The sequence below is a fragment of the Lissotriton helveticus genome, chromosome 7, assembly GCF_964261635.1.
Source record: "Lissotriton helveticus chromosome 7, aLisHel1.1, whole genome shotgun sequence".
NCBI classification, from domain to species: Eukaryota; Metazoa; Chordata; class Amphibia; order Caudata; family Salamandridae; genus Lissotriton; species Lissotriton helveticus.
In genome coordinates, this window is record NC_136068.1 from 1173712051 (window position 1) to 1173733973 (window position 21923).

General features: G+C 46.6%; 1 protein-coding gene across 2 annotated transcripts in view; it reads left to right on the forward strand.

Annotated features, from left to right (window-relative positions):
* Window positions 1–21923, forward strand: part of PRKCA (protein kinase C alpha) — a 1411833-nt gene that overhangs the window by 806174 nt on the left and 583736 nt on the right. For both annotated transcript variants that reach the window (XM_078654315.1, XM_078654314.1), the window contains exon 4: window positions 2099–2210. In XM_078654315.1, coding sequence (XP_078510441.1) covers window positions 2099–2210 — 112 coding nt within the window. The remainder of the gene's footprint in view (window positions 1–2098; window positions 2211–21923) is intronic.

The following is a 21923-nucleotide window of genomic DNA, read 5'->3' on the forward strand; positions in this document are numbered from 1 at the left end:
CAAGGAATGGAGGCATATTCATGGATGGGCGTGTTAGGAAATGTAGAAAAGTGAGTAAACTATCGGACAAAAAAACGAATCATAAATTTCTGAATTTTGAAAAATTGCATTCAAAACTGTTAGACATCAACAAAAATTCAAATGGAGTTAATAAAGTAAAGGTATAATGTAGTGAATATGAGAATCTGGAACTTATCAGCATAGAAGTGAAAATGTAAGCCAGGAGAGGACAATTGAAGTAGTAGTTAAGGCTGTGGAGAGGAAGGAAAAAGGTCTTTTAGGAAGAGCACTGACAGTGTGGCAGAAATGTGTTGAATTCGGAATGCCTAAACTGAATGCAAGGGTGGATTTGCACATTTAACTTTATTTTATTTTACACCTTGCAAATGTTTTCTCACATAGAAGCCTCTTTCTCTACACCCCACCAAATTCAGATGTATTTTCTCCCTTAAAATATACTGACTCTTGCCCTTGATAGTAGAGAATCTGTGAGGTTTCAAGCACAGGAATCTACATGAAATTCTCTGACTTCCCACAAACGTATGATGTTGTGGGTGTTTAGCAACATTTATAGGTGACCCAACCCAGACATATCCCCCAAAATACTCCTCAACTTCTCAATTCGATAAAAGACGAGCAGCATATGCTGGACATTATAGACAATAATGTCTTTTCACCTAACTCTAGGTACCTCTCAAAGTTGTTTTTTTAGCTTGACCCATTATGACTATGTTATTAAGATACATTCCTGATGCACACCTGTAATATTAGCCATTCATCTGCAGAATCACTCAACTGCATACCACAACGTTATGAAAATATCAGAGTTTAAGTTTTTTTTTAATATCCTTGTATGTGAAATTGGGATACTTTGCAACATTTCTGCAGTATTTACAATTTAGGTGTAAGCGTGGAAGGGATGAATAGTGTGCACAATATATGGGTCACTCTAAATGTATAGTAATGTGGGTGTTCACTCATTTGCATGGAATTTCCCTCACTACCTCTCTGACACTCCACTGGAAACAGTGATTTCTAGCGAACTAGATGTCACGACTGGGGAGGTTTGTCCAGGTTCTGCATTGTAGCTCGCCATCTGAAACGTCAACAGTTCACCCATTGTGATTGCTACTATGTCAGGCATATGCAATGTTAGAATTTTTAGATACACAAGTCTGACTCATGAATCTAAAGAAATTTTTGAATTTGTTCCTAGTACTTTCCCATTTTCGTGTTTGCCACTGACCACAACCAAAGTCACCCTTTTAAAATTTCCTGTAAAACTGTGCATGTTGAAGCAGCTTGCACTGAACTACATTTCACATGACTGGGGTAGATATTTGACTAGAGCAGTATGCTTGTTCCAGGTTTGAATTTTTCAAACTAAATCATACCACTGGTCGTTAGTCTTAAAATAGCCCTGAGAATGGAGAAAATGCACTGATCCCACAGCAAGTTACACTTTGTAATAATCTTGGAATCCTTTGAAAAATGCATAAGTGCATTTTAACCTCTATCATTGCTTAAAAATGTTGTAGGTCGTTGAGTACTTCCATATATTGATTACAACAATACTGTTGAAATACATATTGTTAGCTTACCTCGAATTCTCATATTTTATAGTTGGAATGGAAGATCCCACATCTGGGAGTGTTCTCTGTGATCTAGGTGCAGATGTACTAACATGCTCCCATAGGCACCGAATGGAAAAAAGCCTTTGCTGCTTCAATCCCTTAGTGATGCTGCTATAACATTATTAAGCCACTGTTCTAAAGAGAAATAGAGAGTTTTGAGGTGATTTACAAAATATTTAGCTCGTGGCTTTTCAGATTCCAATGAAGTTAATTGAAAAAAGTGATGAAAGAATAAGTCACAATTAGTTCCACTGAGGATGAAATTGAAGCTTCAAGGGTGACAACCAAGTAAGCTGTAGTATGTTTTGTGTGACATCCCTAAAATAAATGTCTATTCTTTAGGTGCACATTGCCTAAAAATTGTCTGGCCCAGAGTTGTTGCTATGTTTTTATCACTGGACATGATTTATTGTTCTGCTTTAGGATATCCTTTTTCTCAATTGTTCTTTTGTTTCCATTTCTAGGACCCTCGAAGCAAGCACAAATTTAAAATTCACACCTATGGGAGCCCAACATTCTGTGACCATTGTGGGTCGTTACTGTATGGACTTATACATCAGGGGATGAAATGTGAAAGTAAGTACATTAGCAAGTGTTGATGTGTGCATGCTCACATACACAAATGCACAAAATGAACAAAACCTCTTGATTTCTGGCTTACTTTCAAATTCTTTCTCTTTTGATGATGTCTCCCTATGTTCTTTTTATTAACTCAAGGTCCAGCAACAGTATTATTTATGTTTGAAATGCCCACCACACCTAATTACTTTTCCATTGTACACTGCTTTGAAGCTATAACTATTAAACAACCTTGATGTTTCTTAAGAAGTTCATAAGTCTAAAAATTTTAAATCTTAAGCAGTCAATTCTGGATTTCAGTTGTGTGATATACTGGATGGCCTATTGTGATGAATAAAATGCATATTTTACTTTGCAATTGTATATAACTTTGATCTATATAATGCAGTGAGACATAATACTTCTGGTCAATTATGGTCGCTCTTTTGACCTTGCTGTGAACATAGTAATCATATAGAATATTCAAGTAGTACATCCAGAGCCTCGTTTTTTACATCACGTTGGTTTGAGGATATGGAGAATGGCTGTTCACCTAACAAGATGGCTGAAGCTTGAGCGCCGACCACACTGTTGTTACCCAGGGAGATACCCTGTTAGCACTGCTTCAGGTCTAGAATTCTAGTGGAATTAGTGCTGTTGGTGCCTGGTGTGAAAATGTTTGATAGCGCCCCCCCCCCCATCGGTTGTGCAGGTGGTGACCACCTCCACCACAGATTCCCTCAGCACCACCTTTTTAAAAAAAAAAATATTTTTATTGTTGCAGTGCAATATTCAATAAAAACGTAGCGACAGGTAGTAGTGAGCACCACCTTTTAACAGTGGCCCTCAAGTCTCCATAAGCACTCTCTTTCAGATGCATTTAATTAGTTATGTAGCGCCACTCATACAGGTTTAGGGTGTCGGAGCACTTTGCATCACACACACATTACACAGAGACAATCAATCATACGTGTGTAAATCAGTGTGCAGGAAATAAGCCAGAGGAATACAAGGTGTAGGAGTAGCATGTCATCCATGCTGTTAGGCAGTATATTTCAAGAGTGATAATCTGGAGAAGCAGAGGCTCAGAAATAAATATGGAACACCATAGTTGGGGGTTCTCTTTAATAATAGGAATAGATTTCTACCCAAATCAATCCTTTTTGCAACATTCATCTATGCTCTAATCTATACTTTGCAGTTTGCATGCAGTTTTTTCATGGAAGTTAATAATTCACTGTTCTATATTAGGATTTTAACTTATAAACTGCAAGTAACAAAAGGATGTCTCCGAAAAGCAGTAACCAATTGACATGTTTACATTATATGCGTGGTACACGATATTTGCAGCAGGCATATTAATCCTTTGTGCTATTTTATGATCAGTCTAAACCTCAACTAGACAAAACTCTGATCTTTCTCCAGGAAGAAAACTAATCTCGGGAGTTATCTTGACATTTGTATTGTTGCTGCAAGGTGCTGGAGGCAAGGAACGCAGCAGCAGGTGCTTTTAAAACCAAAATCAACTTGCAAACTCTGCGCCCCCAAAGTCAGCACCCAGTGCGGTGGCACAGTTTGCCCCGCCCTAGAGCTGGGCCTGCTAGTGGATAGCAGGCTGAGTCCCGTGCATCTTCTAACCACAGGACTCCTCGCTGTCTGCCATAGCAATATCTAAACCATTTCAAAGGAATGTCTGAGACCTAGCTGTTGACAGCAGATGTTTCAGAAAAGAGCATGATCCACAATGTTAAGAGCAACCAGCATGTCTAACATGATAAGAAAAAAAGGGGTGAACTCAGTTGGCTTGGACCATACCACTATTGCAAACCATTGCTAAACCAGATTTAATGTACCTGACTGATGCTCAGTCATTTTCACAGCCATCCCAGGCCACAGTAGGTCGTAAGGCAGATTAACCTTGTTGAGATATTTTGGATCTTATCAGGTCTTCTTCAGTAATTAAGTAATTTTCTATGTTTACGAAAGAGTTGATTAGCCATTTTGTTCATATAAATGTACACATAAACGATAAAATACATGTTAACATTTCATACAATAGTATACTCCAATGACTCGTAAAAATACAATGTTCTTTACAAATTTAGCAATCGCAACAGCCAACAGGATAGTCTTCTATAAAGTTCAGATGCTTTCTGTCGAAAACAAATACATCAAGATCCTAGAAATATCAGCTAAAATAATTACAAGTGCTCAGTCAGAAAGGGACATTCCAATTTCAGTATGTCCTTTTGTAAATATTCCGCTGCTACCGAGACTATTTCCTCTCGTTTCCTCTTTTTCGTCTGCTTTGGTTATCTGCATTCCAGATTCACTTTTATCAGCAGTCTTCTAGAAAAAGCCTGTGACAATGAACAATAAATTGCTCGGTTCTCAGGTAGATTAACTGTAGCATTAAATACGTTCTTACCATCTATATAGCTCTTTTTGCCGACAAGCAAATCAGTTGTTTTAATTTAGCATTATTTAAAAAAGCAGGGTAGTAGACCATAAATCACCAGCAGCAGCCATGATTATTCATCTTTAAAAAAGCATGACCAACTGAGCAAGCTCATGCCGGTTTAGGTATCTTTAGTTCATGTAAAGAAATGCATAGGGGTTTTCAGTTAATTTACAGAAGAATATTAGGGAGAAATGAAACACCAATATATTTGATGGACAAGAGCCCAACTCTAAATCCAATGCGTCCATTATTGAGCTCACTCGGAGGGAGAGAGCTTTCTTCTAGCACTTCCCCTCCAGGTTAAAATAATTAATGTTTTAGTTGAGTATTGTGGAAGGGTAACCTTACAAACCTATGATCACTATAGTGCTTTCATACACCTTTATCAGAGGGGCCACGGAAAGGCCCACAAAAAGCGAATCCATCTAATTGATGCTTCAATTAAAGAGCATGCCTCAGTTTGCATAATGTACCATTTTGGTGCACAGTACAAATTAAGTGTAAAAGCTAAAGGCAGGTACTAGTACAGGCAGGCTGTCCCATGTCTTCGACCCCTCTGGCTCCAAGATGATCTTGGCTTCCCTCAAAGGCTGATGTGGTTCTTTGTTCTACTACATTTCGAAACAGGTATAGCTCAATTACTCATCTGTTTGTGTAGTTAGCTTTGAAGCACGATTGGAGTTCAGGCCATCATCATCCGCTGCATAAAGTATCACCTTAATGAAAGACGTAAGGGTCATTGCTTGGAAACTTCTTGAAGCAGTTAGAAGTTTGGGAGAGCTGGTACACATAAAGAGAAGCGCAGGGATGCCAAACACCCCCTGCTTCAAATCATTTCAACTTTGAAGCTTCACACTAAGGTGCCCTTGTTGGCCATGACGAATCTTGGTCCAGGTGTTTGTATGCATTTTGTGGACAAGAATACCCCAACTCAAATATCTCAAGGACTTACGTTTCTGCCACTTGACAATACTGTCAACAGAATCAAAAAAGCATTTGCAATGCAATAGGTCTCGCTTATATGAGAGTTTGAGCTATTGGCATTGTAAATGGCAAAGCCTTGTATATATGTGTTGTTTTTAAAACCGATAAATAGGCATTACAATGTCCTTTACAATGCCAATAGCTTAAGCTCTTGCAAATGCAATACTTATTGCATTGCAAATGCGTGCTATAAAAATGAAAAAAGTGTTAGGAGAGAGCAGGCAGGACAAAGCTATTTGAAAAAATAGTGCTCGAAGGCTGTAATTAAAGCCTACAGAGCAACAACACACGTAACATGGGGGTGTCGCTATAAGAGGTTACAAAATGAGACAAGGTGGTACTAAGGAGGGACCTTTTGACCAATGAACAGCCACAGTTTACAGTGGACAATGACAGAAGCCATTGAAAAATGTGGGCAGAGAGTGGGTGGAGCTTCAAGTCCTTACTTCAATACAGCATGCCTCGCAGAGCAGCGCATGCGCTGTCCAGGCTCGACCTAAAAAGCATAAAAGGTCACAAAGCCGGCAGAAAAGTGATCCATTGTTTCCTGCTATTGACTTCTGCACCAGTTACCAAAATGCAAACCCATTAGTCATGTATATACCCTTGGTGGATACCTGCTTGTGCCACGGGAATACGCTTGTTTTCCACCGGAATAAGCTTTTCTTCATGCACCCATGCTTCAAGATGTTATACTAGTAAATCTGCAAGTACTTTATTGGCCAAAACAAAATCGATATTTAACAAAATTAGGAAGTGTATTTTCTACTTCCTTTTAAATGTGGGTGCTCTGTGTGACACTGTTCAGGTATCAAGGTAAAAAACTCGTCTTGCTGTATAAATGAACAAGGAGTGGTATAATTCCACCCACCGTTACAGCTACCTTTGACTTATAATGCTGGATTGCAAATCGGAGCTCAACACAACTATTTCTAGAGGTCTGTTATCCCAGATATTTCTGAAACAATAACTGAGTTTGGAAATAAGGTGTGACTTCCATATTCCTTGAATGGGTTAACCAGCTTGCAAGGTTGAACTGAGTGGATGAAGTACCTAAACCCAATACCTTCCAGAACTTTGTGTTGTATTTTTTCAGTAGCTACATCCATCTCCAATTACTCTTTCTCTTTCCTCCATTTTGTCTTGATTTGTTATATTCATTATTCCTAATCATATAATAAATCAAGTCTGCAGCTGAATGGAACACTCAGTAGCACCACAGTTTTAATGTAGCTGTGTATTCAAGGAATTTCATTCTATATCAAACCAGTTAATATTTGGAAGATTACTCCCACCAGATATAATTGTAACCAAGATACCTGACAATGGTTTCTTCAAGGTATTTCATCTGGGATTCATTGCCTGGCAAATGGGCTCATTATTATTAGTTTTTAAACATATTTTATTGCATTTTCGATGTACCTCGTCAGTAAGTATCCAACATATATCTGTTGTGCACAATGAAATAGCACATTACGCAAATTATCAGCGAGAGAGGCAGAGAGGACCATATGGAGGTCTCTTCACGTAGCCAGACCAGAAGGGGAGTAATATTTCTTGACCAGGACGACTTGTGGCAGGGAGAAACATATGCTCCCAGATATTGGAAGTCGTCCGTAGCATGTCTAAGCTGAGATGCCCAAGTGCCCCTGCCCTGCTGCCCACATACTGAGATTAATACAGATTTAGAAGGGTTGGTATGAAGGCCGTTGGTCTGGCCAAAGACACGAAGAATCTGTCAAATACGCGGGCCCGATATCCATGGGTCAGTCATAAAAAATAAAACATTGTCAGCATATAATGCTATACGATCCGGTTGTGAATTAGGCCAGTCAAAACCTCGGAGCACCGGATAATGTTGAACCTATATCGCCAGGGGCTCCACTACCAAAGCATATACGAGCAGAGACAAGGGGCAACCCTGACATGTGCCACGGCCACTGGGGAAAGGGGACGAACACTGGCCGGCAACAAGGTGCCAAGGGGACATTCTTCATCGAAAGGGGGGCTTCTGTACATGTAAATGAAGTGTCGCCCTACCCGGTGAATGATCAGACAAGCCCCTAGGGAGATGGGAAACCTGAGAAAACCTATGGATGTATGTTCGTGGCACAAAGAGGTAATCTAGGCGGGACATGGAACCATGGACCATAGACTTATACGTGTATCCTGCCTCGGCGGGATGATATTCTTGCAATATATCTGCCAAACCCAGCGTACCAGCCAGCGACGACAGTTTAAAGGAGAAAGCCAAGGAGTCTGTATCCATTCCACTACTCCTGTCAGACGGTGCCATAGTGTCATTCCAATCCCCACCCAGAATAGAAAGGCTCCCCGGAAGCTCGCCCCACTGGCGGGTGATCTTGTCCACAAATGTACTACCCAGAGACGGGGTGCATAAATACTGAACAAACTGAGTGGTTCCCCATAGAGTGAACCCGACAAAAGGACATTTCGACCTCCAGGGTCCATCCATTGCTTAGTGTGAAGGTATGGAACCCGGCGATGAATCAGATGGCTGTTCCCCTGGAACCCTTGGTGAACCCTGCATGATATACCTGCTGATAGCCAAACCTGGCTAGGCATGGGGCCTTATTACCCAGTAAATGAGTCTTCTGTAGGAGGAGAATGTCTGCTCCATAGCGTTTAGCCTGTCTCAGGATAGCCCCTCACTTTACTTTATTGAGCAGCCCTCGGCCATTCCATGTCACTGCTAGTGGAGCGTGGGACATGTGCCTGCGTGCGTAACAGAAATGAGAACTACTCAACTCTAACACCTGAAAACGTCCTTCCCCATCCCGCCCCCCCCAATACGCCCTAGAACTCGCAGTATCTGTCGCGATAGAGCAAAGCCTAAGACCTTAAACGTAGGTCCCAGAACCCTCCCACCAATGGATCCCAACAACCATAAACCCTTAACAGTGGGGTACTCGTGTCCCGATCAGCTCATCCATAGTGGAGCGCGTCCACATCTTCTCGGTACTAAATAGGGGGAGTAGTGCAGAACTGTGCCAGATCAACTACAGACTATTAGAAGCTATGCAGGTGAAGAAAAAGTCAAGACGCGTGCTCTGGGCTAGGTGTTCGTCGAGAGGATCCGGATCAGTGTTGTGGCAGGGATTTCGCCCTGTGTGGCCTATTTATTTGGAAGCTTCTGGATGAGTCCGAATCCAGCTGCGGCGAAGAGCGAGGTTTCAAGTGCACTCATTCATCAGACCAAGCAAAGACCGCTTCAGGGGAGTCGAAGAAATGAGTCTTGGAGTTATACACCACCCGGAGTCTAGCCGTGTATAACAGCATGTAGGAGATATTGAGCATTTCTTCGCATCGTGAGGGATTGTCGCTGCTGCTGCACCAAGGGAGTTTAGTCTGGAAAAATTAGAATAGGCTTGGAGTTAAAGAGGAGTGCGTCCCTATGCGACCGTGCATACTGCAGTACAGTGTCTCTATCTGCATAATTAAGCCGCCTAGTGATGATCGGTTGTGACGCCTCGCCAGGCGGGGCCGCCTCGTGAGCGCCCGATGGGCCCTCCCGATCACAAAGCACGTGGAGAGCATTTTGGCAGGCAGTAGATCCTTGAGCCACGAGGTGATGAAGCCAGTCATGGAGTTACCTTCGCATCCCTCCGGGAAACCAATGAAGTGTAAATTATTGCGCCGTGCAGGGCCTTCTGCATCCGAATGGCTAGTTCTTGGGATATGGCTGTCAATTTATTGACGCACTGCTGGAGGGTTGTGACGTTCTCTTCAACCGTGGACACGTGCATCTCAACTTCGGTGATCTGCTTTACCGCTTTCTTCAAGTCCTGACGGAGAAAGGAAACTTCCGTGCCCACGGCACCACTCTTATCCTCTAGAGAGTCCTTTGCATCCGTAATGGCCACCAGCTAGGCCGCATTATCCGGCAAAGGGCCAGGCGGGGAGCCACCACTTGCAGATGTGGCATACTGGTCCAGGTGCTTCTGACTTTATGCAGTGGGTCTATCTTTCCCCATCCTGGCCCCCGGCGGGAGACTCTGGGAGGTATGCAACTGGTCTCAAGATCACGACCGCACCAGTTTCCTACACCAGGGGCACCAAAGAGGCGCAACAGACCAGTCCTCAACGGAAATCCCCACTGCTAGGTCACAAGCTGCACCAGGCCTAGCCCAGCCGCCTCCGCAACCTGTAGCGGTAAACCAAGTATGCCCCTCTAATGATCCCCACTGCGCCAGACCACCAGTCCGGCACTCCGCCCCTGTAGTCCCCGCACTGCAAGGCAGTCCTCCGAGTCACGCAGAGCTCAGGCACACCATGTGTCCAGCGCTGGCCGGATGTCGTGCCGTGTGGCCACTGTCACTCACCAGTCGGGTGGCATCATTAGTGCTCTCAATATTGCCAGGCAGTAGTCCAAAGCCCATCTGGGGGTCTCGTGAGAGTGTCTCACAGTCCGCTGATGTCATAGCAGGAGTTTAAAGCAGGGCTGTAAGTCAGCCACCGCCATCTGGCTATTGGCCGGTGCGGGCCCAAAGTCTCAGGCACCACCGCACCCCCCACCAGCTACAGGGACATCACCAGCTACCTGGCGGCTCCCAGGCACCACACCCCCAGGGTAAGCCCAAGCACGCAACAAGGGAGGCACAGCCACAAAGGGCCCCACCCCTAAAAGCTGGCACCAGGGATCGATATGGCCGTCCCCGCGAGGAGAGCCCTAGCCCGGACCAACCCCGCAGCCCCAGCCACAACAGGCCGACCCGCGAGGCCCTCTCGGAACTGGCGCCCAGCAGCAGAGGGAGCGTCCCGCAACAACAGCCCCAACAGGGCAGGAGCAGACACACCCGCCGCGCACGCACTGGCCCCCCTGTGCCACACGGCTCCTCACCTCGGGGCAGGCCTTCGCTCTGGTCCCTGCAGCCACTCCAGGAGGGCTTGTGGCAGCCTGCGACACCAGGCCCGATCAAGCTACCTCCCAGGCAGCCTCTGCAACTACAGAAAGTCAATAGTCAGCGCCAGAGATTTCACTGAACTCCAAACCCCTCTTGATCCTTCCTTCCCCGTAGTAAGAGTACCCTAAAGTGATTTACATTTATAAAGAATACATAACTCACCACTATATATTCTATAGTGTTTGGTGCCATGAATATAGATGCTCCTGCCCCAGATCATCATCTACACATCTTTCATTAAGAGGACACATGTCCACTTCATAAAATGTTTTGTCAAGCTGCCGGAAGATGGACTTGAATCTACAGTCTTGTGAATATCTAATGACCATCTTTTACTTGTATCGGATTCCTAGGGTAACCAGTTGTCTGGAAAGTATTCCCTGATTTGCCCTACATACTTTACGAAACAAACAATTATATCCAAATATTTTTTCTGTCTGGGCAAAAGTAAATATTAAGTAAAATCCATTGGTAGAGTGTTGCCCGTATCAAGCAGATACCGCCATCTTATGTCTCTCCATTTAATAACACTTTCACATCCAAATATGATTTAATTAATATTTACACCCTTTGTGAGTGGTTGGGCTCCTTATGAAAAAGCCGAAAAGCATTCATGGGTGATATTGGACTAAGTCTCCTGCACTAAAAGTACAGCACAGGATGTGAGGATTGAGTCTCCTCCAATAGCCTCATGCAAGTGTTTAAAACCATGAATATTTACTGAGGCAGGAATGTCTCCTGCATGGCAAACTGACTGACATCCCCACCTTGAGTGAACCGCCTGCATGTGAAACTGCTTTCCCTTTTTTGTTTAGGCCCAGCACATATGAATCCCCGCGTGAACAGTGAGGCCTAGGGCTGGCATTGAGCAAAACCTGGCCCTGAAGTCAGATGGAGAGTCAAAAGCATACTTTCTAGTAGACTCAAGACTACCTTCAGCGTCATTTGGTACATGCACTGTGAACACGGGCAGCATGCCAATTTTTAATCCATAGTACTTGACATGCCTTTTTACCTCTTCAAAGTTAGAGCAAAATGCCTACAGGCCTACTTGTGTAAAGTTCCACTGGCATGTTGTGCCCAGACCCGGCGCTAGATCTATGAGTGCAAGTTGAGTGCAGGTGCTTGTATGTTGATTGGTAGCAGAAGTCCATGTTTGCTAGTGTGCGGAGACCGAAGCCAATGGGGATGCTTTTTGAGTTGCCCCTGGTTTGACATGGCACAGGGTAGAAAATGTAATACAACCTCCCCAGACAGTGGAAGTGCATTGCCTGCATTCCCGAGCTGGAGGGTGTAGCCCCAGAGACTGAAGTGTGGAGGAATGATGACAGGGCTTTCTTTAGACAATCATGGTAACCATTTTAGCAAGGGATTGCTGGTTACTCTTTGCACATGTTGGGAGAGATGTTTATGGGCTGGCCTTGTTTGTGTTGTCTTATCCTTGAATGGCCCATGTAGAAAAGATGAAGACAGTCAGGTACAGAGCCTCACACTTAGTGTGCTCATCTTATGGGTACCCTTTCTTTTGGCTAGTCACATCTGTACCTGCTGGGAGAGACATTACCTTATACAAAGACTGTCTGCGCTAAGCCAGGAAATAAAATGTGAAAAGGAACCACACCAAACTGACTCCTGTACTTAAGACATTTCCTGACCAGAGGTAGTCTAAAAAGATGTGACCCAAGTATTCAGACTTCATTCTAGTTCCAAACTTGTTCAACAGTTATGGACGGGGGTACTCTCCAAAGCACTCGGAGAGCTCTAGGGCTGGTATCACCGATAGCCAGTCTTCCAGAGATTAGCAGACATCACCTCAGCTCCGCACATTGTACTGGAAAGTTGTGGGTCTGCCTGAGACCTGGGAGCCTGCCTTCTGTGAAGTAATTAAAAGTGTGATGTTCCCTTAAAATCTGTGTAAGCAAGGAGGAGAAGCCCATAGTCCGGAAATATGAATGGCACAGGAGTAGTGGACTACTGTAGTTAACCTGGCTGTGCTTTAGGGTCTCCCTGCCTCCCTCCTTGTCCAAGATATGGCAGTTTGAACCTGTGACTAGCCAGTGTTTCTGCTCTGCTTTTGCTGCAGCTTGGGCACCATGGCCCTGCACAATGATCCAGAGGAAGGAATCCCCTAGCTGTGTGTGTTGGAACTGCACAATCGGAATGCCTTTGTCAATGCTGCTGCAGTTTCCAGCAGCCAGAAGTGAAGAGGAGGAGGCAAGGCCCCTTGAACAAGCCAATGTGAGCACCATTGCTTTCGCCATGCGATTGAAGACTGCACATCAATGCTTGGAGATCTCTAGTGTGCTTCACTTCGTAGACCACGAATCCCTGAGCAGAACATTGACTAAGAACTTGATTACCAGATTTTGGTGGCACTTAGTAGAGATTATTGCAACATGCTTCAGAGAATGGCCTAGTCGTGCATAGGGATCTACGGGCCGCAGAAGTCTGGAACACTGCTATTCCATCATGGTGAGCCTGTGCTTAAATCTAAAGCTTGTGTTTGCTGTGTAGTAGGTATCCCCCTTTGCATCTGTAGAATACAGCCATATTCCTTACGTATGGTGTGGAGTTGTGGTATAGTTAAAGTACTTTGGTGTTTTTGTCACTGCGCTGGACATTCTCTTATTGTGTCTATTCCTTGATTGCCTGTAGTCTGAGTTTGTTCTCCCCACTCTACCTCCTTAAGATGCCTTGGACTGCTTATCCTCACCAGCCTGAGGGTCAAGTGTGGACCTGTGTCGGGGGGCCTGGCCACGAGCCTAGCATGGAGGACGTGAACTGAGCTAGCTCCGTCCCGTACCCTCAAAATTTGCTAAATATCCTGTGATCCCTGTTCCCACGGAGCACCCACCTTCGCCCGACTGCTGCTGGAAGTGAGGGGGATTGGCAGAGACGATTTTCGCGACACCTACTACTCCTGAAACGTGTGGTAGACCGCCGGAGGCGGGACGGCCTTGCTGCACGTCGGAGGCCGCGGACTGCCGTGGTAGGAGGAGCCGGCCCGTGTGCGGCTTAAGACCAGAGGCATCGACCCGGAGTCCGGAGGTGTGTGGGGCACGTTAAGCGTGGAGTGAGACAGCGGCTACACCCTATGAAACAGATTGCCAAGCTGAGGGTGCCAGCGGGAGGAACACAAGTTGCTGCCGGACGACTCAGCAGCGGAGCGCAGATCCGACGGACGGAGATCCGCCGCGCTGGACGATACCGGTGTTACAGGAACAGTAAGCAGTGCGGTGTGAAGCGGCTAGAGATAGCGACAGGGCGGTAGGGGGGCGGGGAATAGCGGCTGTCCCCTGAAGACAGGCACCGACGGGGTGCATATCAAAGATAGCAGCGCAAAAGATGGCGGGCGCCATTTTGTGAAACGCCGCGGAGGACTACTGCACGCATAAGCCCCGAAGGGTATCCTACACTGTTGGTGAGCGGCGGGGCTCCGGAATACCGGGAAAGAGCGACCGCATTAGTGCGCTACAAGGTCAGGAGCTGATACTACAGGTTGCAGGCCACTGCAGAATACACCACTACTCGCCACAAAGTGCACCTTCCTTACAGGGCTGTGCAACAGCAGGGACCCAACTGCAGATTGCTAACCGCCACCATCCCGAGTGTATGGGGAAGAAGTGTTCCCACTCCATACGACTACCCTAGCCAGCGAGGAGATAGCAGTACCTGGCCCTAATGCCGAAGTGAGGGCAAGAACACCACGTGGGCTGCGAAGACTTTGCAAGCTGTTTAGGGGTAGCTTTCCCCCCCAGCCAGACAAGTGAGAAACCGGTTCACCCATTAGGGGCTGACTGTGATGTAAGTGTCAAAAAGAGTAGTGCGAGCGATCACACACCCGCAACGTCTGCCCCTGCTACTTTAGGCCCCTTCACCGATACTGGATCACTGGCCATCCCAGCGCCTGGAGACAGTACATGAATAGCACCGCCAGCTGGAATACAACACCATAAGGACGGATTGTGCACGCAGGAACCCAGACCGCGTCATCTATCCAACCCAAAACCATGGGACGAAACAGACCCAAACAGCAGGACCCGGTGGCGAACGCCGACCTACAATCTACGGGTTCTGAAGATCCACTGGCCTCTTCCAACAATGAAATCATACCACCGACGGGCAAGGACACACAGGAGGCTAAACTGGATCTCATTTTAACGAAAATAAGGGCCTCCAGGGAAGCGTTAGAATCACGGATGGATGCCATGTCGACGGGCCTGTCCCTCCTCAAAGCCGACCATAACAAACTGGCTGAGAAAGTCACGGAGCACAAACTCGCGCTCGATGATCTGATTCCACAACAAACGGAGCACTCCATGAAACTGGAGAACATGGAACGGCAGCTCAAGACTCTATGGGACAGGGTGGATGACGCGGAAGGGCGCTCACGCCATAATAATGTCCGCATACTAGGCGTCCCGGAACAAAGCAAGGGGAGAAACCCCACACAGTTTGTAGAGGACTGGCTGAAGACGGTGGTGGGACCTACGAACCTTACTCCGCTGTACAGTGTGGAGAGAGCTCACAGAATGCCTCCGAAACCACCCAGACCGGGAACTCCACCGCGACCACTGATAGCATGCCTGCTGCACTATAAGGACAGAGACTCGGTGCTGAGGGTAGCCAGGGAGAAAGCCCCATTGAAGTTTGAAAACAAGACCATATCTATCTATCCGGATTTCACACCGGCAGTCCAGAAGGCTAGATCGACTTTCCTGGGAGTGAAACGCAAGCTACGTGATCGTAACTTGAAATATGCACTACTCTTCCCAGCCCGCCTTAAAATAATGCATGGAAACAAAACTTACTTTTTCGAATCCCCTGAGGAGGCGGCGGAGTGGATGGAGGTAGCGCTAACACCGCTGCACACACAGGATCCCTTGGCGGATGAACAGGAGGAAGGACCATCTCGTCAGGGAGCATTGCAGCCCAGCACTCGGGACGACCTCACGGAGAGGCCTGGTGCGAAAGGAGGGAGGACACCGGGCAGACCTCCATCGAATCCAGAAGTGACTTTGCTGACGGCGGATGCGCTGGTAGCACATGATGCCAGGCATAAGACGGACATGGGCAGCAATTCGGACTCACGCACGGAAATGTCAGGTTCTGTCACTAGTTTGCAGTTGTTCCCAAAAATTACGGCACAAGTGGCGAACGAATTCTGACAGTAGCTGTTGAAGACACCGATTGGTAACGTATGAGGATTTAGTGTGAGGGCGGAGGTGGGTAGACAGGGAACAGGGTACATACTCATACAGGGTAAAATGATGTACCCACCAGCAGGTACCTAGTGAGTGCTCGTGGGCGACCACACCCCCTAGAGCGCAGGCACACTTCAGTTTAGTTGTTGCCCACGTTGGGCGATGATGTTTGGACCCCAGGTTTTTTCGAATGGGGGCCTTAAGGTTAGAGAGTTTTCTGTAATGCAGGCACTTAGGACACCACACTACATATACAACACACAAATTGTACTGGGTTTGCCATATGTAATAGACGAATACTGCCATGGAGACTCTTAGCACGTATAAGATATGCACCTGGAATGTGCGAGGCATGGGATCGGTACACAAGCGGCATAGAATTCTAGCACAGCTTAAGCGGCGGCAGGCGACCATAGCATACCTTCAGGAGACCCACCTTAATAGTGCTGAAAGTACTAAACTACATAGGAAATGGAGGGGTCAATTATTTGCCACTACATACTCCGCTTTTTCGAGGGGGGCGGCTATATGGCTCAAAAACTATGTCCCCTTCAAGATGACGGAACAAAAAGTGGACCCAGAGGGCAGATATGTATTTGTACGTGGGACGTTGGATGGTTCCCCCATTGTGCTCGGCAGTATCTACGCGCAAAACACAGGTCAGTCAGCGTTCCTTGCCGCGATCAACAGGGTACTGGCTGAATGGTCGGAGTATGACTGGATAGTGGGAGGGGACTACAATGCAGTCCTAGACTTTTCCCTTGACAGGTCTCATCCCCCACTACAGGCGACGGAGAGTAGGAAACAGGCGGAAGCCCTATCACAATGGGCTGATGGATGGGGTTTGACTGATGTGTGGAGGAGCAAACACCTACTACACAGGGAATATACATTCTACTCCCCACCTCACAAGCTACATACTAGGATAGATCGCATTTTCTGCTCTAGAACCTTACTGGGGTCCATGTTGACTGCTGAGCATATGGGGAAGACGTTCTCCGATCACAACCCGGTAGAAATCACAATACATTGGAGTAGGATCCCGACTCCTATACCAACATGTCGCCTAACGCCGGAACTGCTGGAGGATACTGTCTTCAGATCCACGCTAGCAGATGCTATCACGCATTATTTCGCTATGAACGCTGGCACAGCTAGCTCGAGACAGGTCGAATGGGACGCCTTTAAAGTTGCCATGCGAGGTGTCGCGATGGGTACGAAGGTGGGTATGAGGTACACAACACTGGAAAGACTTAAAGAGGTGGAGGGGCGGCTGGCAATGCTGGAGAGTGAGGCAGCAGGCACAAATGAACTATTCACACAATTGCAGGAGGCACACATCCAACACACTGAGTTACTCGAAGAGTTGAGGTTGCTGGACTATAGAGAATACACATGCAGGCAACACGCACAAGCCAAGAGATCGGGTCCCTTGCTGGCACGACTGGTACGAAACGCACCCACATATACCCCCATATTGGAAGTGAATGACCAACGAGGGGCGCCGGTTACGACACAAATAGGCATAAACACTACATTCCAGGAATACTATGAGGAACTGTACGGGTTGCACCCGCAGTTATCGGAGGAGTCATATGAGTCTTTTATGACTGACCTCAATATGCCACAGCTCGAGGCGAAACAGAAATACGATTTAGCACGCACCATCACAGATGCATAAATATGGCAGTTGATCCGCGCGCTGCGACTGAACAAAACCCCCGGGACAGACGGCCTACCGGCTGAGTTCTATGGGGCTTATATAGACCTGTTTGCGCCACGTTTGCATGTAGTATATCAGGAGGCGCTGACATCCAATGGGCTACCGCCCACGACTCTGCAGGCGCTTATAGTATCGCCTCTAAAGCCTGGTAGGGACGGGCTCCAATTAGCAACCTACAGGCCGCTCTCATTGCTGAACACGGACTACAAGATCCTTAGTAAGATCTTAGCGGCGCGACTGGCTCCATATATTCCACAATTGATACACCCTGACCAATGCGGTTTCGTGCCTGGTCGGAGTACAGTGATGAACCTACGGAGGCTCAGCCAGATAATGTTCCACGAGGACGCGGCTAACGGCAAGGAGGGATGTATATCTTTAGACCTAAAGAAGGCCTTTGATTCCCTAAGGTGGGATTATATGTTCGCAACATTCAGTAAATTCGGCATACCGCCCGAGTTCATAGCATGGGTGGCGCTGTTATACACACATCCAACAGCTCGGGTACGCACTAGCAAATGTATTTCTGGTCCTCTGAATATAACGAAGGGTACTAGACAGGGCTGCCCGTTGTCAACCCTATTGTTTATATTGGCTTTAGAACCCTCTTATATAAACTTCGGACCTCCGCACAGCATAGAGGAATACGGAGAAGCACAGTGACACATGTGGTGTTGGCTTATGCGGACGACATAATACTTTACCTAGGGGACGTGAGGGGCAGTCTCGACCCTATACCGGATATATTTGAGGAATTTCGGGTAATATCGGGCCTTACGATAAACGACACTAAGTCATATGGGTATTGTTTTAACGCCTCTGAGGAGAACACACGACTGCGATTCCCCCCCATTGCTTTCAGATGGCGACGACGACCTCCTGATACCTAGGGTTGCAAATATACAGGGAGACGCAGGACATGCTAGACGGGAACTTGGGAAGAGCGATTACCGCACTAAAGACGCAAGTGCAATTTTGGAACACATTGCCACTGTCGGTGGCCGGAAGAGTGGCCATCTCTAAAATGGTGGTGCTACCCAGTCTCATATATTAGTTTACGAACCTGCTGCTTTTGATCCCGTCTAGCACATTCAAAACACTCAACACTATACTTACAGAACTGGTATGGGGATCGGGTAGACGACGCATTAGTCTAGCCAAACTACAGCTGCCGACTGCTCAGGGTGGTATGGGAGTCCCAGATATGACAGCGTATGGTTATGCGTGCCAGCTGCAATGGCTAGCCTGCTGGCTGGCGGGCCGCAACCTTCACGAACTAAACATGACCGAGACCGATAGAGTGAATGGCACCATACACAAACTGTTGCTACCGAAGGTTAAGATCCCCAGTTTAACACCACACCTACTTAGACTTGGCATTGCCTGCTGGAGGAAAGCGGTGAAGTATACGAGCGCAACATCCTCCTATGCACCGACAATACCCCTAATAGGGCTTCCCTTGGGAACGGTCCCACTGTTAGACCGAGAACTCACAACATGGCATGATGCAGGTGTCATGCAAGTGGGAGACCTGTTTGCGGATAGCAGCATTATGACATTCGCGGACTTTCATAGGACACATCAGACTCCGGAGGGGTTGTTTCTTTAATATGCTAGGATCAAACACTACGTTACGTTGACCTGGGCACCGGATGGCACAGAACCACCCACGAACACGCTGCTCACGATGCAGTATTTAATGGGAACAGGTAGCCACCTGACAAAGTGGATAACGAGCGGCATTAGAACGGGCAAGGCAATTTCGCTCCAACTCACCCGAGAACGATGGGAGGGAGACATAGGAAGGGCTCTTAGAGACAAGGAATGTGAAAGAATCTTGAAATTCCCCAAAAAGGTTTCGAGGAATCCGAAATTTAAATTTATTCAGCTAACGGTAGTGCATAGGGCGTACCTCACCCCGCATCGGCTATGCGCTATGTTCCCCGATGCTGCAGACACGTGCCCACGATGTGGGGCTGGCGACGCACAACTGATACACATGCTATGGGACTGCCCAAAGTTAGGGTACTACTGGACAACAGTACATGAAACACTGACCATGATAGCACCAGCCAGACCATACACATCTGTGACATGTAGCTTGTTGGGGCTGGGCCCTCCCGAAAAGAAAAAGAGCGTAGCGACTCGCTGAGGAGGAAGACAGTTAGACCGCTCTCCTCCCCCTCCCACCCCCTCCCTCATGTTTCACCCCCCCCACTGGTAACGGAGAACGCACGAACAGGTGCAGAGGGAAATGACTTTGTAAGCGCAGTAACATCTTCCTGCATGTTCCAGCTCTACAGGATACGGAAAGTCGCTCACCTCCTATCGCCTGAAGCCTTGCTGCAAGTCCTAATAGCCCTGGTGATGTCCCGGTTGGACTTTTCTAACTCAATCTATTACGGTCTCCCTAAATCTCAGCTGTCCAGGTTACAGATCGTCCAAAACCAGGCTGCTCGGCTTGTCTTCAAAATCCCTAAATGGCAGTCGGCTCAACCCCTATTACGCCACCTCCACTGGCTACCAGTCAGCGAAAAAATCACTTTCAAGGTTCACTGCCTGGTCTTCAAAGCCCTCACAGGTCCCTCCCCTGCTTTTCTTAAATCCCTAATCACCTCCTACTGTCCTTCTCGTACTCTGAGGTCCACCCACCTCCAGCTCCTAGTCGTCCCTCGCTTCAAACTCTCTAGATCGGGCGGCCGCAGCTTCTCTTGTCTAGCCCCTAAGCTGTGGAACTCCCTCCCTCTCTCACTCAAGTCTTCCTGCTCCCTTCTTTCTTTTAGGAAATCCCTAAAAACACTACTTTTCCCTCTCCCTCACTAATTTTTCCTTTTGTCTTTTCTCCAAATCCGATTAGCGCCAGGAAACCTATGGTGACAGTGCGCTCAAGAAATTTGTTATAACATAACATAACATAACATAACATTAGCAATGGGAGTGAAAACGGATATGGCAGGGTTCTAACTGGGAGATACCATTATGTGACATGCAAACAAAGTACTAAGTGTTAGTTGGTTGAACATGTGTAGGTGCCGGGGTAGTTGGCGGGAAGGGGGAGTTCTTGTAAGTAGAAGGAAGGGAACAAAACGAAAATACGAAAACCACTCTTATGTATACGATTATATGTAATGGATGGACCTAAGACCCTTGTTATGTGGTTAATGCAATGTTTTCAAATGGTGCATGTCCATGTTTGATGCCGGAAATAAACATATTTTCCAAAACAAAAAAAAAACAAAAAAAAAGTGTGGACGTGTGTCCAGTTTGCAGAGTCAAAAGAAGACATCCCCAGGACACAAGAGGCAAAGTACCCCAGCCACCACATTTGAGGTCCAGTAGCAATTGCCTGCCCAGTGGCTCCTCCAACTGACATCTGACAGAGTTCAAGGAGTTAATCTGTCAGTTAGGCCCCTTAGCCCTCTCGATAGGAATAATACCAGCCCTTCACTTTCACTTATTCAGGCACGTCACTGTATGCTAGTGTGGCCAATTGTAAGGAACCTATTAGTTGTTAGCATTTGCGTAGTCCATGTCACCATACTCACTCATGACTGTCTCATGGATGCACTGAGTGCTAGTGGTTGCTTCAGGCCTTCGGTGATGTACCACCAGCGACACTGGTATTGTAATACTTCCAAAGGACCTGTGGCTCTACTCATGAGCTAGCAGTGCATGGGGTAAGACTGCAGCATGGAAGAGGTTTGCACCGATAGGGATTGTTGAGGCTGGGGATGCAACTTGACACAAGGGGTTACTGGTGCCCCAATACCATACATCACAAGCGTTTTCCTGTTTCACATGTTAAACTGCATTAAACACGTCCCCGTATTTTTAACTATCAGCAATTCATACATGTACAAGCCATTCATAGTCCTACCGGTCACCCATCAACTTGTATATGACAGCATTGTTTTAAGATTTTGCAAAAAGAAATATTTCACCCTCTGTGAACAAACATGCTTTGGGTGAAACAGTGACAGACAGTAGCTTATCTCCATCGAGTATAAGACAAGTTTTGGGCTCTTGATGCAATGCAATTAAAAAATCGTCAAAAAGATAAACTGAATACCCTTCAAAAACGTATTTCTGAGGATTATATCTGAGACCCATTTGTCTTGATCCTGTCCTCTTTCACTATTTCACCTAGCGGCTAATGCATGTTTGCCATGGTGTTATTACTTGAGATATCTTCTACAGACAGTAAGCTAAGCGACTCACACCTCTTATTTTCACCTGGCTAACAGCTTAGTTTAAAATGCACCTCTCGATTAATTATTTGATTAATTCTACTAACTGGTGAATAGGTTATGCCAGGAGCCCCAGGAGTTGTATCCGCATTGGCCCTACTGCTAACATAGAGTTCCCTTCTTCCTTGGTAGACACTCATATTAGGTTCCTTATTTGAGCAGCAGAAATGTTTTTCATCTCCTAATG